General features: G+C 39.0%; 1 protein-coding gene across 1 annotated transcript in view; it reads left to right on the forward strand.

Moving 5' to 3' along the window:
- The window catches only part of IRS2 (insulin receptor substrate 2), a 32,712-nt gene extending 19,782 nt beyond the window's left edge, over positions 1 to 12,930 (forward strand). The window contains exon 2 of the mRNA XM_074910444.1: positions 10,501 to 12,930. Within this exon, the coding sequence (XP_074766545.1) occupies positions 10,501 to 10,505 (5 nt within the window). The 3' untranslated portion in view covers positions 10,506 to 12,930. The remainder of the gene's footprint in view (positions 1 to 10,500) is intronic.
- Positions 12,931 to 15,123: the final 2,193 nt, after the last annotated feature.

Consider the following 15,123-nt stretch of genomic DNA (forward strand, 5'->3'; position numbering starts at 1 on the left):
AATGAGCTGTCTAGGATTAGCTTTATAAACATTATCTGGAGAGATGGATCATAGCCCCACTGTGTACCTGAGAAAAGGATAAGATGTTTTGATCATTCTCTGTGGAGGTATTATGAAGTATTCGCTTAAACTCACTCTTTTGGTTCTGGGCTCGGGGATGTGTCTCCCAAATTCCATGTCTGGACTGTGGTAACAGGGCATGTTCCAGGTCCTGGGTTCATGGCATGGACACTCCAGACCCCTTCTGACTGCATGGAAGGTGACAGAAGGTGGCCCAGGTTTGCATCATCTCCCAGCCCCCATCCTGTCTCCTGGTACTCATCTAGGGGGGAAGCCCAGCCTCAGGCAGGGAGGGACTCCCTGTGCACTGCAGTGGGTTCTCTGGTGGCTTCTCATAATTATCTTGCTTACAGCTCAGGGCTTCAGGGCTATCAGCTGAGCCCACTTGCCTCATTTAAGGTGTAACCATAGTAATTTCTGAGTATCTTAAATTGTGACTGCTTTCTCTGTCTAAATCTAAGACTGAATTTATGTATTTTCATTTTATGCTACATAGATTATATTTAACAGATGCCACAGGGGTAAGGAGTATAGCTGAATGCAGCAGGACATAGATGATTATAAAATAGCAACTGTAATACTCTGATGAGCAGAAGTAGATCTGTAAATGCTTTTGACCAGTGATAAGCTAAATTTGTAATTCAAACAGTCAGAAATAATGTTCCCACAGAAATATTTTTAAGGGTTAAAAAAAAATTATTCACAGAAAATAGGTAGTTTCTCATCTTTGTGTTGTGCAGTTGTCCGTGATGGCATACTGAACCTGGCGATCGCTGGTGGTTGGGTGTCACAAGAAAAATGAATACTGAGGTGTGTTGCAAATGAAGAGAAGGAACATGCTCAGGGGTGATGCAATAGGAATAGCTTCCTCTGCTTGGAGGAAAACAAGCTGGTTATGGCTTGAGCAGCAACTGAGATCCCTGTCCCTAATGTGTGATGATGAACTGGTAAAGCTGTGCTTTGGCTTTAGCTCATCATGAAAGGTTTGTAAGTGGTCTGGTAGTATGAGGAAGTTCACCTTTTCGCAAGGTTTTGTTCCAATAGCTTTTTCTCACAAATTTAGACTTCTAAATTTTTTTGCAGTGTTTTTTCCAAGAACTTTTCTGGAGTGGGTTGTTTTTGTTTTTGTTTCTTTAATGTGTTGCTAATGGGAGCAATATGTTTGATAAGTCATAATCACAATTCTATTCAATTAATCTACTGAAAAATATATTATGCCTATGTTCATGCAGTGCCTGAAATGATAGTCTCCATTAATAGAGGTTTCTAACAACATCAATATAAACCCCTCAAAGTTTACAGAATAAAACCCCCTTTAGAATAAGGAGACTCTGGCTTTAGTCATACAAATATTTCCTTTTTTTTTTTTTTTTTTTTTTTTTTATCCAAACGTTTGTATATAGAAGCTTGAATTACTACGTGCAGTTAAGAAAGCAAAAAGGCTATGGGCTTAACCTGACTTGTACTGCTGTACTAACAACTCTGAACTACAAGACGTAGTTTTACAAGAACTGGGGTAATATTACATGCAACAAGCTTGATACCTGAAGTGAAACATGTATCAGTTTAATGACTCAGTGGTGAGACTTCAACAGATACAAAATTGAAAAAGTAAACTGTTCTTACATTTTCTAAGCAATGTTACCCAAAATGCATCAGCTCATTCTTCTTTCAGTGTGAGAAAAGGATCCTAACCTGATCTCATGGAAAAAACCTTTAAACTTGACAGAACAAACCTCAAAAAAACTAGAGGAAAACCAATTTTCTTTGTGTAAACCTACTGAGAAAGGTTTGGTTGAAATGAAAATAAGTTGTAGGAGCTATCTGTGTCAAATATTGAGAACCCATTAGGAAATTACGTAAAAAGAGAATACCTCTTCTTTTTTTTTTTTTTTTTTTTTTTTTTCTAAAGAGCAGACTTTAAGTAAATGGCCAAAATAGTGACCTTTGTAGAGAAACACTGTACGTGAGAGGATACTTTTTTCTCTTCTCACAGAGAATTTATTTTCCCTCCCTCTACCACAGTCCATGTACACAGTGCAACTGATTTCCCATTGAAGTGTTAGAAACCTTTTCAGGTAACACAGAGCATAGTTTTTCTCCTCTCAAGAATCCCGCAGAAAGTGTTGGCCCGCTGTACAGGGCTTTTCATCCCAGTTTTGCAGGGTTGTATAGAAGTGCTTGGGCACTGTGTGTTTGAGCCTTTCCATTGTGCTTTCAGCTTGTAGATAGGAAACATCCATATGGGGCAATCGCAGTTCCTGTTGCAGCGTGTCTGAATATATAGAATAAAGGAAGGACAACATGTGATGATACAGGGACTGTGAATCTTAGCTGTACATGTGAAATAAGAGTTCAGCTTTATTGGAGGCATTAAACTAACATGTGGCATATTCAGAACAAGCAGAAGGAAATAATTCTTCTTGCACCCCGTAGTTCATGTGTGAAACTTTGTGCTACAGGGTACTAAAGGTTTCCATGAAAGGAAGCAAAATGCAGGAGGTCCCTGATAGGTAAATCATTAGAAGATAGATGAGAATTTGGGCAAGTATCTCTGTATTCTTGTCTTGGTTTATATAGTCTTGCTTAAGCAGCTGCTTTTGACCCACTGTCAGAGAGAGGAAACTGGATTAGAGGAGTCTTTAGCCTGCTTCAGTGCAGCTGTTCTGTGCTGTATTGTTCATGTCACTGAACAGTTTTGGGGAGGTTATGGGTTGGTGGCGTCTTTTCATAATGGAATGTGAAGTCTGCAACTTCTTGCCTGGCTTTGTCTTTCTCTCATTGCTCTGTTACTGACTGATTCACACTGACAATGGTGAGAACTCAAAAGATTTCTAGAAAAGCATTGACAGAAGTAGAAAATCATCCTTTAAAATCTTTTCCTATCCTACTACCAGATGCTCAGAGTTTTAAGTGAGGGTGTGACAACAAGAGAAAGCAGTAGCAGAGGAAAGACTGCCCTCCCATGCATTCCCGGTTGTTTGTCTTAGCCCTTCCCTGCTTTCTTTTTTCTCTCCCTTCACTTCCCATGTGTCTCTTCTGTGAGAAGCAGCATCTCTCTGGACATATCTCTTAACTTGAAAGTCCAAAAGCTGCAGCAGCCAGCCTAACATTTAGTGTGTGACCATCCAGTGCATTTAGAAGGCAGGTTAGATGCATAAATGGATGTATGTAATGCTAGGGGTGTTTCGGTCTCCTTGGTAAGCACTCTGAAAGTCAGTTTGGAAAACAGGTGGGTAGTTGACTGAAAGTTGAGAAGAACCTTGTGTTTTAAAACACGGTAGTCTCTGGAAGATAAATGTCTTCCTCTAGGATGGAAGAATGCTTCAGTCTCCATATAGACTTTGTAAATCTGAAACCTCTTTTGGTATTAGGTGCCTATGACCTTTTGGCAATGATGGAGGCAGGGATCAGTCTTTCAAAGAGTAACTGGATGAAGTGTTTCTGTTTCCCTGCCCACAGTATTTACATGGCTAAAACACTCAATCAGGACTGACCAGCATGCAGTACCTTTCTGGCTGAAAAAAAAAAATCTCAATTCCCTTTCCTCCCTCCCCATTCCTAGTACATCTTAGCTATATATTCCTTGGTAGAGTGCTCCCGTTCTTTCTTACTGAAGCTGTTTTCATGGAATAATTAGATATCCACCGTAATAGACAGGGAGAGTGAACATGTCTTCCCACAACTTACATGAGTCCTCATCCAACTGTTCCCATGAATATTTAAAATTTTAATATGAATAATTCTTCAATTTAATCACTGGAAAAGACTACTTTTTCTCCCAGATGAGAGAGAGAGAAAAAGGATGCTTTAAGCTCTTTGAGAACACTCTAACATTGTGTGTTCAGGCATGTGGATGGAGGTAACCTAGTGGCTCACAAGCAGCTACTGGACTTTGGTATTGGCCATTGATATCTAGAATGGCAGTCAGGTTCTTCTCACTTGTGGATCTAACCAGAAATCTGATTATACTTTCCCCCCTTTCTGTTACCTTCCTGAAACAGGTCCACCAACATTGATGATATTTCAGTTGGCAGTCGTGTGAGAATATTGAGCTCTATTTACAACAGCTCTTTGTGGTCAGATCTTGTTGCCCTTGTTAATGACTACTGATATATATTAGAAGAGGGACAAACATGTCTTTGATATCCCAGCTGAACATACTTCCTAGCAGTTGTAAAGGTGTGTAAAAGGATATGGTCTGTGCTCCTGAAATGAATACCAAGTCATACACCTCAGACTTGGAGATCTTTCGTAACTCTTACTCATCTGAGCCTAACATGAAATAGGGCAGAAGAACTATTGCTTAGAAGCACCTGTTTTTCCTTGACTATAAGGAGCTAGAATGACTAGCTCCTCATAGATTGAGTAGGTCAGAGATGTAGAGGTACACATTGGGGATGGCAGAGGTTAGCTGAGTATTGCCTAGTGTATGCTGTAGAGACAGATGTGCTAATTCATTTGGTTTTGTTGTGTCTCTGAAGACAGGGTTGGTAGGTAGTTCAGTATATTAGTCACCAATCCCTTCCTCCCTTGCCCTTCATCACTTGTAAGGTGAGCATGTTGTTTTGAAAAACTGTGTCTTAAGAAACTTCCAGCCTCACTTTGTATGCAAAGTGGTGTCGCTGGAGTTTGCGTGTTGCTGTCAATATGTTCCTGGGAAGAGCTGCATTCTCTCTTTGGTGTGGTGGAAGGAGCTGTCAAAATCAAGCCAACCGCCTAATTGAGGCCACGTTTGCAGTTTTGAATCTGCGCTGATAAAGGGATGGTGATGGTTGTAAGGTGGGAGGCAATTTCAGTTGCATGATAAAAGTCATCAAGAACATCACTACTTGTTCCACAATAGTTAAATCATGTGCATGTGAACTGTTGAGTGGCTCTTTGGCTGGCTGACACAGACTAATCTTTTTGGTGGCAAATTCTCTGTGTATTTTCCATAGCTGCTTCTGCCTGGGTGTTTCTGTCCCTCTTACAGCCTCCTGATGGAAGGCCAAAACGACTAAACATTTTTTTTTCCTAGCATTTTGTTTGCTCAGAAAAAGCAGCTTGAATTTTTGTTTAATTTCATGTAGTGTTTTTGTACAGTTGTATACCCAATTTGCAAGGGAGAAAATAATTGAACAAATTTCAGATAGTACTATGTTGAGGGTTTTTTATCTGATTTATTTTATACTTATGGGTTTAAATCACATTTATACAAACTTGTTTAATAGTACACAGTGGCTGTAGCTCTGAAATTAAGAGATAGCAACTGCATTAAATTAATCCCGGAAAAATGAGCATGTCTGCTTTCCTAATTTTAAATTTGAAGTGCCTATTTTTATTATAATTGATATGGGAAATATATTTCTGGACCAGCACTTTCTCTATAAATTCATTATGATGACATTTGTAAGTTTAATCCTTTATTTTCCATATAATTAAATTTTAATGTTTAGTTATTCATAGTACAAAATCTGTAAGAACCTTGACAAAATGATAAGAAACACAAATTATATCAGATTCTGAAATCAACTAAGCATAGCCCTCATCATCATCTGTACTTCTACTGTAGATTGAGCTGCTTAAACTCTAGTGTAAGACTGCAGGTAAAATGAGTGTCAGCTCTGTTAAGTATATGGTAACAAATACAGATTACTTTGATTTTTAGTACTTTTGGATAAAAGTTGACATTCATTATAAATTGTGGGGATTTGTCCATGCCATCAGATGAACATTTTAGACTCCCATGTGTATGCTAGGAAAAAAAAAAAAAAAGTAGTACTTGCAGGTGCTGATATGCAGCATCTTTTTCCAGATAATCTAGTGTTTTGTTTCCCACTTTAGAAAGTAATATCTTTCCCCATGGTTATCTTAATACAGTTCAAGATGTTATCATTTTTAACTATTTGACACAAGAATTAAAAGTACAATAAAGGTCATTTTAATATAAATAACTGTGGCCACAAAATCCCTACTTCACTACTTTAGAGAAATTCAGTGACTTCTTTTGTTATCAGTCATAAAGAATCTATGTTGACCCAATGCTTGCTTTTCTAAATTCATAAAGTACACATATCAAAATAACGTTATCTAATGTTTCTTAGTGGAATAACGTACCAAAGGAGCTAGTTACTTGTGGCAGTATGTCTCCAATTACGATCAACCTTGACTTGTTTAAAAAAAACCAACGACGACATGGCCTTTTCATTTCATGATTTAACTTGTTTTTCCCATCAAATGTGGAAACATTTTACTTCGGATGGATATTATTCATGGGATTTATAAACTGTTAGAGCATACTACTTTATGTTTTCCTGTGAAGTGTTGATAAGGCAGATGTTTAAGCCCCGACTGCAACTTTTTCATGTGGTGATGGCGGAGCTCGGCTGTATTTGGTATGAGCAGTCCTGCTGAGCGGAGCTCACATTCCCTGAAATTACTTATGGAGAGCCATAGCTCAGCACATGAGTTGTTTAGCAGGGCATCCTATGTACTTAATATTAAGTGTAGTATTCATTAAATTGCTTAATGAGAGTCAGAGCGAGGTTAGGATTTGGCTCCTGCTGTGCATCCTGGCGAGCAGGCAGGCTGCATTCGCATTGGGATGCTTAGCCAAATTTATGACCTTACAATGTGTGTATGTGCATCCCACAATCCTTTCTGTGAAGAAGCCCATCTCCTGTTGGGTGTCGGGGCTAGGTTTGCACGGGTTTATTGCTGTCGAGACCCATGCTGTCCCTCTCCACCCCTCAGCCCCTGCTGCCTGACTCCCTGGTCAGCCTGCTTGCTGACACCAGCTGCTCTGGGTGTAGGGAAGGGGCTGTTGAGGTGCAAGGCTACAACCCGCCCAGGTGCCTATAAACCCGTCTCCTGCAGGGTACAGTGCACGGTGCTGGAGGGTAGGGAGGGCAGTGCAGTTTGCTGGTGGGGGGAACACTTGCCTTTTCTGGCTGGCCAGGTGCCTTGCCCACAGCCATGCATCTCCTCCTGGGTGTTGGGAGAGCCAAAGACATCTCCCTTCAGGTGAGGTGTGGTTCCTTGGTCTGTGCTGTCTAATGGCCTGGCCTGATGCCTGCAGACATACACATTGTTAATTTCCAGATTTGGTTGTATCAATAGGATTGCTCTTCCAGGAAAAGATAGTTAGCGGGATCAGAGCCTTAATCGATTTGGCAGCCAGTGTGGGGAGTGGAAACAAAGGGACGAAGCCACTGAGTGATTTGCCCGGAGTCAGGGCAGAAGCCTGTGGCAGAGCTGGGGGTTCTGCATCCAATGCCTGATCTGATCTGTCAGTCGTGCTGCCAGTGGAATAAATTTACTGGTTATTCATAACCAGCAACATGTTTTGCCATGAGCCACATGAATAGCTGTTTCTGTCTGCGTGCTTGTTAGCAGATGAGAATTATTTTTAAGAATTAAGAAAATTTTTATTCATTGCTTACTGACTTTGAGAATTAATAAAGAGACTAGATCTACTTTAATTGACTAACCGTTGTATTCTCTTCACAGTATATTTAACAAGTCTTTGAGTATTTGGTAGTTTCCTAGCAATTTGTGTTTATTATCTGATTTATTCCCCAAGAAGCACTGGTGGAATCAGATTACTTTAAGTAGTTTTGGAAACTCAGCAGTGATCATGGATGCTTTTCTTAATAAAGCCCAAAACCAAGAGGAAATTTCAGTATTGACACAGTGCCGGACTTCTATTTTGATTTGTGCGTGCCCATGGGGAATGAGGATATCAAAGAATATGTTTGTATCCTGTAGGAATTTTGTTTGCTTTCTGGATAAAAACAACGTACGCTGGTGTGGCTTGCTGTGTAGCATGTAATGTTGACCTGAGACTTGAAATAAGTAGAAGATACTTATCACTGAAGTAAAAATTAACAGTGATTATTGATGGTTTGTTTTGTTTTTTTTTTTAGCATGGAACCTGCAACTTCTTGCAAGTAGGCTTCAGGTGAAGCTGACATTGCTGTTATGTGCATCACGTAGTTATTTTTTCTTTCTTGATTCAAAGCTATAGGAAATTGTTTCATTATTGAAGACTATGTTTGGGTTAGTTTTTGAATTATGTGTCAGCATTGGATAGTCTCATTGGATGGCATATTTATTGCATCATAGACTCTTAAGGTTGTGCCCACAGTCCCACTGTCCATCTACAAAACCTTGTGAAAGTGCTTTGAAGCATCGACCACTTCACCTGTTACAGTTTAATTCTGGCTGGAAAGTACCTGTTGTGTTGTAAGAACAATGGCAGGTTTGCTCAGTTTCTAATAATCCTCCCTCATGACCACACTAGGCTGACATACTTCTGGAAACACACTTGTGTTCTTTGCATGTATAAAAATATCTTCCTCTGATTTCCCTATCTGTACACATTTGTTTGGGTTTTTTTTTAAATTTTATTTGGCTTTCACTATCATGTGGCTGCTTTTGGGAACCTAAAGTGAGTTGTCAGATTGGTTTGCATTTGAAGGAGGAAAGCAGTAACACAGGGTCGGCATGTATCATTAAACTCTTGTTTGCCTGCGTGATGCATTTATCCTGCTTCCCTGAACAAAAGTTGGAGCGAAGTGGTTTGTTAGGTGGCTCTCCCTCAAAGGAGGAATCTCTGCTCACTTCCGAGAGCCATCCAACCTGCCACACGTTCTCCCGCACAGCTGTACGGGATGGTGGTGGCAGTTTTGGTGCTTCCTTGACTGAATTGTAAAGCAGTTCAAGTACTTGATTTGAAACATCCTCACACTCTAAACAATTAAAGTTTGTTTTCTGAAGATTGAATAGATACTTTTGACTTAGTTTCTGATCAGTAAAGTGCCAGCAAATAAATGACAATTGATGGGAGCAATGAGATGCTCTCCTTTTGGTCTTGGCCAGTTATTAATTCATCTCAAGCTGTGTCATGAAATAAAATCCTAAGTAATATCCTAAGTATCTGATCATATAGTGGCTCCAATTGACTCCAGCAGAACTAATTCCTTAAGTAAACCCTAGCTCTGAGAGATTCAATATCAATTCTCACATATATGCCAAGATCTGTCAACCTTTGTTTTTGTCTAGACTAGAAGGAAAAGCTTTGTATTGCTTTATCAGAAGCGCAAATGGATTGAAACTTGTAGAGATATGCACTATGCTTACTTTGACATCCAAGTTTCTTTATAATTTATTTTGGTTTTATAGTCCCAAGGGAATTAAAAATGTGCAGGAATACTGATTTCTTGTATTAAGACAGTCAAAATTAATGGGTTATGTCCTTTATAGACTTTTCAGAGTAACAATATTAATTCCCAAGGTGTTCCAAAGAGCTTGACTGTTTAGGAAAACTTGTGTAATACATCTTCAAACTAAAATTTTGATTAACTTGTAAAAAAGTTGCTATAAACTATTAAATGAACTAGACACTATTAATAGCACTTAGTATGAATGTAATGTTGCAGCCTGATGTTGTATCAGGATTTACCACTTGGTTGGCACCTTTCGAAATGAAGTGCCAATGCTTTGTCATGTAAAATTTACAGTCTCAGTGTTTTAATCACTACTCTTTGTGCATTTATAACTACTGTTTGTGTACTGCTGCTTTCCAAATATTACAGCAAACAGGAAAAGTCTACACAATAAGCAACATCCTAAGGAAATTTTGATTTTTAATAACCATGTTAACAAAATCATCATAATGTTGTGAGTTAATCAATATAATAATGTCCCTTTATGGTAGTGGCACGTACTATGCATTAATTCTTTGCCGTGAAAAAACATGAAAGGAGTCAGCTGCATTCTTTAAAATAGGATGGGTCACTTCATAATCAGTTTCTATTTTATTGAATCATTCACCTTGACTGTTTAAAGCAGCTTGTAGTCAGTAATCTGGAGAAGATTCCTGTCATTTGCATACCTAGCCATATCTTTACTCCTGGAATAATACTTATTCAGTAAGTCAAATAACTAAATTAGAAGGTTCTTTCTATACTTTGCTTGTGTTTTTAGAAGACTCTTTCCCTAAAGACAACACAGTCTCAAGAAACTTGTTTATAATGTCTGGAAATGGACAGCTTTTGATAACACCTGTCTGACTAAAAAAACAGTTGAATTTGTACCTACTTTCTGCAACCCCTTTTCCTTTTCACTGATGCAAACAGTGATGGTCACAACTTGAACTGGGGGGATTTTGTGGTTTTCTAACCAGTTCTGTTTTCTGTGGTTTGCTTTTCTGAAGAACAACACCTGAAAAGTTCTAAAAAACAGGAGGTGGTATTGAATTGGGGTGTATTCCCTTTATAGACTCTGTAGTACCTTAAGATGTATATAAATATGAAAGCAGTTACTGCATTTCTTTTTTTTTCCCATGAAAACACATTCTGAATAATCTCTTTATGGTATTTTTTGTGTTGTTTATATCATAAATATGTTGGGGGGTTTATTCAGGTTTTATTGACTTTCTTTCATTTTTCTTTTCAGAGTGAAGGAATTAGTTTTCTCACCATGACCTCAAACAACAGAGTACAACATTCAAAGAAGCTGCTCGGCATATACCTTTTTTGTTTTGTTTTGGGGTTTTTTTGTTTGTTTGTTATTTGGTGGTTTTGTTTTGTTTTGTTTTTTAACTGAAGCTGCTTAAGATTTACTTTTTGTCGTTGTTATTGTTGGTCCGGACAGTTACTTAACTGTTGTGGACTGAACTGTGCAACAAATCTGGGAGGAAGGGAAAGCAACCTGCCTAACTCATTACCTGTCCATGGCATCTACAGTATCATTTTGCTGCTGTTTCGACAGAAGTTGGAGATGCTCTTTAGATCATAGGAACTTTTCTGCTGGCCTCTTTAACTAACGGCCAATGCCTTCATTTACTTTTTCTGCAAAGACAAACTGTATTTATCCTTCGGCATATTAGGGGGTTCTGTAACACCTGCTGAAGCAGTAAGATCTGGTATTTACTGGCATAATTTCAAGCCTACCACAGTACTACCTCAGTTCAAAGTAAAGCCGGATTTGTGGTGTTGGTGTACGACAGGACCTTCTTTATCTCTATGCTGAGTCTCTCAAGAACAGTCGTCAGCCTTACTGAACTTGCAACACGTACAGCTGCTGCTGTTGCTGGGTTGTGAATCACTAGCCGCAGGGTTTACTTCTCAGATGAAGCCTAACCAGGGCACTGAAAAGTCTAAAATGGGATGAAACTCCATGAATCGGACTTGGGACAGAGGATTCAGAGTAGTTAAAAAGAAAAAATATAAAAATGTGTAACTGAAGCAACATAAGTTAAAAACATCAAACTGTATTGGGGGTATCTCTCTGTACCTTTGACACACTTGTTTAATCCTCTCTATGTAGGTGTTTATGTAGGTACTTCAGATTGCAGAAGCCTTTTCTTCTATTTACAAGCTCACTTTTGTCAGCTAACCCTGTTCTTAGCTGCATTTCTTGTAACCAAAAATCCACATAGGCATGCTAGGAATGCAGGGATGATAATGGGTATCGAGCAGATTCAAGCGCTAATATTAACACAGTATTATCTTGCCATCTAGGAAGTCCTGATATTTGCCTTTTACCAGGAAAGCACCATTGCAGTTGCAGGCATTATTACAGGGAAGAAGAACCATTGCAGTCACTTATCCTGAGTTCTTTTCAAGGCTACCCGTGCATCGCGTTTCCAGTAGCCTGAAAATCTGAGTGATGTGGTGGCAGCTGTCACAAATGTCACATACAGCTGTTGCACCAGACTAGCAGAATGTCATGCCACCTTGTTTCTTCTTCGATAAATTTGTTGAAGAGTTCGTATACATTTTAAGCGTACCTCCCCAGTGCCTGCTCTGGTAGACATGTAAGTATTACTAAGTTATTTGAGTTACGTGAGAATTTTTTTATTCTTTTTTTAAACCATTGTGCTAGGTGGAACCTGTTCTTCACTATTAATAATGCATTATCTTTTGGGATTTTTTTCTGAGGAAGACGAGAGTCTGTGTCTTACAAATATAATGAATGGCAATGTGGTCTTCCTGCTTATGTGCTGAATTTTTAGAACTGAGGATTGTATTACTAGACAAAGATGAATGTGAACTAATTCCTTCCCTACCCCATGGAACACTCTACTTTTCAGTGTAATTTTGGGGGTCTTAAATCACAGCAATGCATAGGCTACTACAATATTAGATCTAAAATAAATTTAAATATTAATCTGAGGGGTTTTTTTAATAATAATAATGATAATACTATAAATGGTTCTAAGACATTCTAAAATGCTGCTTGTTCAAGTTGAACTAAAAAAACCCGTACTTTTGACATATTCTGTCTGAACCCCCCATACACAGCGAGTGTGGTATCTGCTGAATTTAATGTTTTGAACTTCTATTTTGAAGTAGCCCCCTGTACCAATTAAGAAATCATGCCACTAAAACAAATGGCTAAAATGCATACAGCAACTTCAAAACAAAAACTTGACAATATAGTCAATTCTCTATCCTGTATATTTCACAAAGGCATATGCAATACTTACATTCTTAATTTAGTTTACAGAATGGAACCAAAATGTATAAATGTTACGTTTGCTAAAACTTCACAATGTATATTGGGTCTTTGTACATTTTGCCTGACTTACCTTAAATTTAAAATATTTTTTGCTATATAACCTTAACAGTTATTAAGCAGTGTTTTCTTTTTGGGTACGTATTGTTTCTGGATATCAAGATGTTAAATATATTTCTTGCTATTGTGATATGACAAGAGACTTAACTTATCTTGCTGTGTCTTCCAATGTACACGCTGTATATAAGGATAAATGTGATGCTGCTGGAGACCAGAATAAATGGAACTAGAGTAGTGTATTGTATTTAGTCTGTATTGATCATGGATGCTCTCCTTAATAGCCATATGCAATAAAATACATTATTTATGAAAGGAGTAAAGTATTTGTGTGTCTGTCTTTTCTAGGGCTGGGGTGGCTTTTCTGGTTGTTTACATGAAATTGGTTTACTGTCTCTTTTAAATGGAAACAGAGTTTCTCTGAATATTAAAACTTAGTGCTGTGCACACACCTGCTTTCCTTTCAATGCGCATAAGACTTCTGAAAAATCATCAAATCATTTTAACTCTTGTTTAAGAATTTAAAAAATCAGTATTATAAAGGCAAAATCTGTATATCTGAGGAAATAACTAGGAGCGGGATTTGGTCTTAATTTTTAATTCCAGTTTTAAAAGTGAGTGGAAGGCTATGGGAGTCCTTCTGACCACTGATCTAGTGGGAAGAGACTTGCCCTATACATGCTGTATAGTCACACTGGTACAAGGCAAAGGAATCTAATGCTTTGTGTAAGTATCTTAATCTGCTGGCCTGTGTGCAGGGGCTTCGCAGTCATAGACACCATGGGGTCACTGTAGCCTCGTCTGCCCCTGGTCAGTAGGAATGTCCTGTATACCTGTGTAAATGACCCTTTTCAATTTTCCTTGCACACAGGTAAATGACCTCTGTGAGGGTCATGGACTCATGACAGGGATTGTGGTGATTGAGGGGCAGGGGACAACAACTTAAGTTCATTAAAAGCTTGATGTCCATTTCACAACAGAGTCTTGCTGAGATCTCCTTTGCTTAAGCTGAGGAGTGTCTGAGTGACACATCTTTGTTGAGCACATGCAAGGCCTGCTGGTGGCAGGAGGAGACATGATCTCTCTCTGTACCACATTTAAAGTAATTTGAAGTGAAATCCTGTCTTGGGACACATTTGTTATATTCTCCTGGCCACATCTACCTCTAAGTGGATTGGTACTTTCATGGTCACCTTATGCTTTGGGGATGGTTGAAGGACCATACAACTTTGTCTTAAAAGGAAAAAGCCTGGCTTATTGTGGTTCTTTCTCCGAAAGCAACTTGAATGGAAAAGAGCAATTCTATCTGTGTTGCAGCATCCTGTGGCTGCCAGAGTGTCCATATAAGCCAGAGTGCAGACATAAATCATAGATGATATATATGCTGCCCAAGAGAGAAGATTCACTTCCTTCTCTCATCTGTCCTGACCGTCGTAGCTGCAGGCTTAACTAGGGGAGGTGAGATGGGACACTGTGGATCTTATGGTGCCTGCATCCTTGAAGAGAAAGAGCAGTTGCTTTAGTCTTAGAAATCGATCTGAAGAAATACAACTATCCAACAGGATCTTCTTTTCTGCTGTCAATGAGGTATGTGAGTGGTACCTTACAATACCATAGAAGAAGAATGTGTTTGATAAGACAACTGGAAATCCAGTGTCAGATTCTCTGGTGGGTTCAATTTCTGATAACTGGAGCATAAGGGAAACCTTTGGATACTCAGCCCACTCACAGCACAGTTTGGTGTGATGTAGGCTGCTTCCAAGGAGAGCAACATTTGCACTGACCTGAGAGTGGTGCTCTTAAGTCCTTGTCCATTGACTGTACTTCTCAAGGACCTCAAAGCAATCTATGTCTTCCGGCCTCCTTGGGAACCTTTGTTTGCTTTTTACGGTAGAGTGCTCAGGGAAGAGTTGATACATGTCCAGGTGGCACCTGAGCATGGAATGAAATTATCTTGAGAACTTACATATGCCCTGGCACTTAGAAGCATTCCTGAATTCCCCATTTGAGAGTGGCCCTGGAGACCGTTATAAAAGGCATCATCTTTCATTAGCCTTTAAATAATGAACGTGGGACAAGTAAGTTGCCTTTTTCAACACCTATACCTACTGTTCAACTTGCTTTTTGTTCTCAAAGCGGATGGGAAGAAGAAAGGGTTCAGGTCTTTGCTACAATAATTCTGAACTCATTTATGAGTATTCTGAGTGAGGAAATGCAACTTGGAGTCTGCTCTTGGGAGAGGCATTGCTGAATAGTGCAAAGGGAACAGATTTGGTCAGAGTTCCAAGTCTTCATGCTCTATGGGAGGCGAATCACCTACCAAGTCTTTCAGTATATTACTACTGCTTCAGTCATTCCTAGATGGCTTTTCCACCTTGAAGAATTTCAGCCAGCTCTTGCAGAGATGTCCAGATGAACTGTAAGACTCACCAGACTTGCATCTGGCTTTACCTGGGGGGAAAGAGTCTCTGAAAGGGTCTACAAACAGAGATTAGATTTAAT

Source organism: Athene noctua, chromosome 1 (assembly GCF_965140245.1).
Source record: "Athene noctua chromosome 1, bAthNoc1.hap1.1, whole genome shotgun sequence".
Classification (NCBI taxonomy): domain Eukaryota; kingdom Metazoa; phylum Chordata; class Aves; order Strigiformes; family Strigidae; genus Athene; species Athene noctua.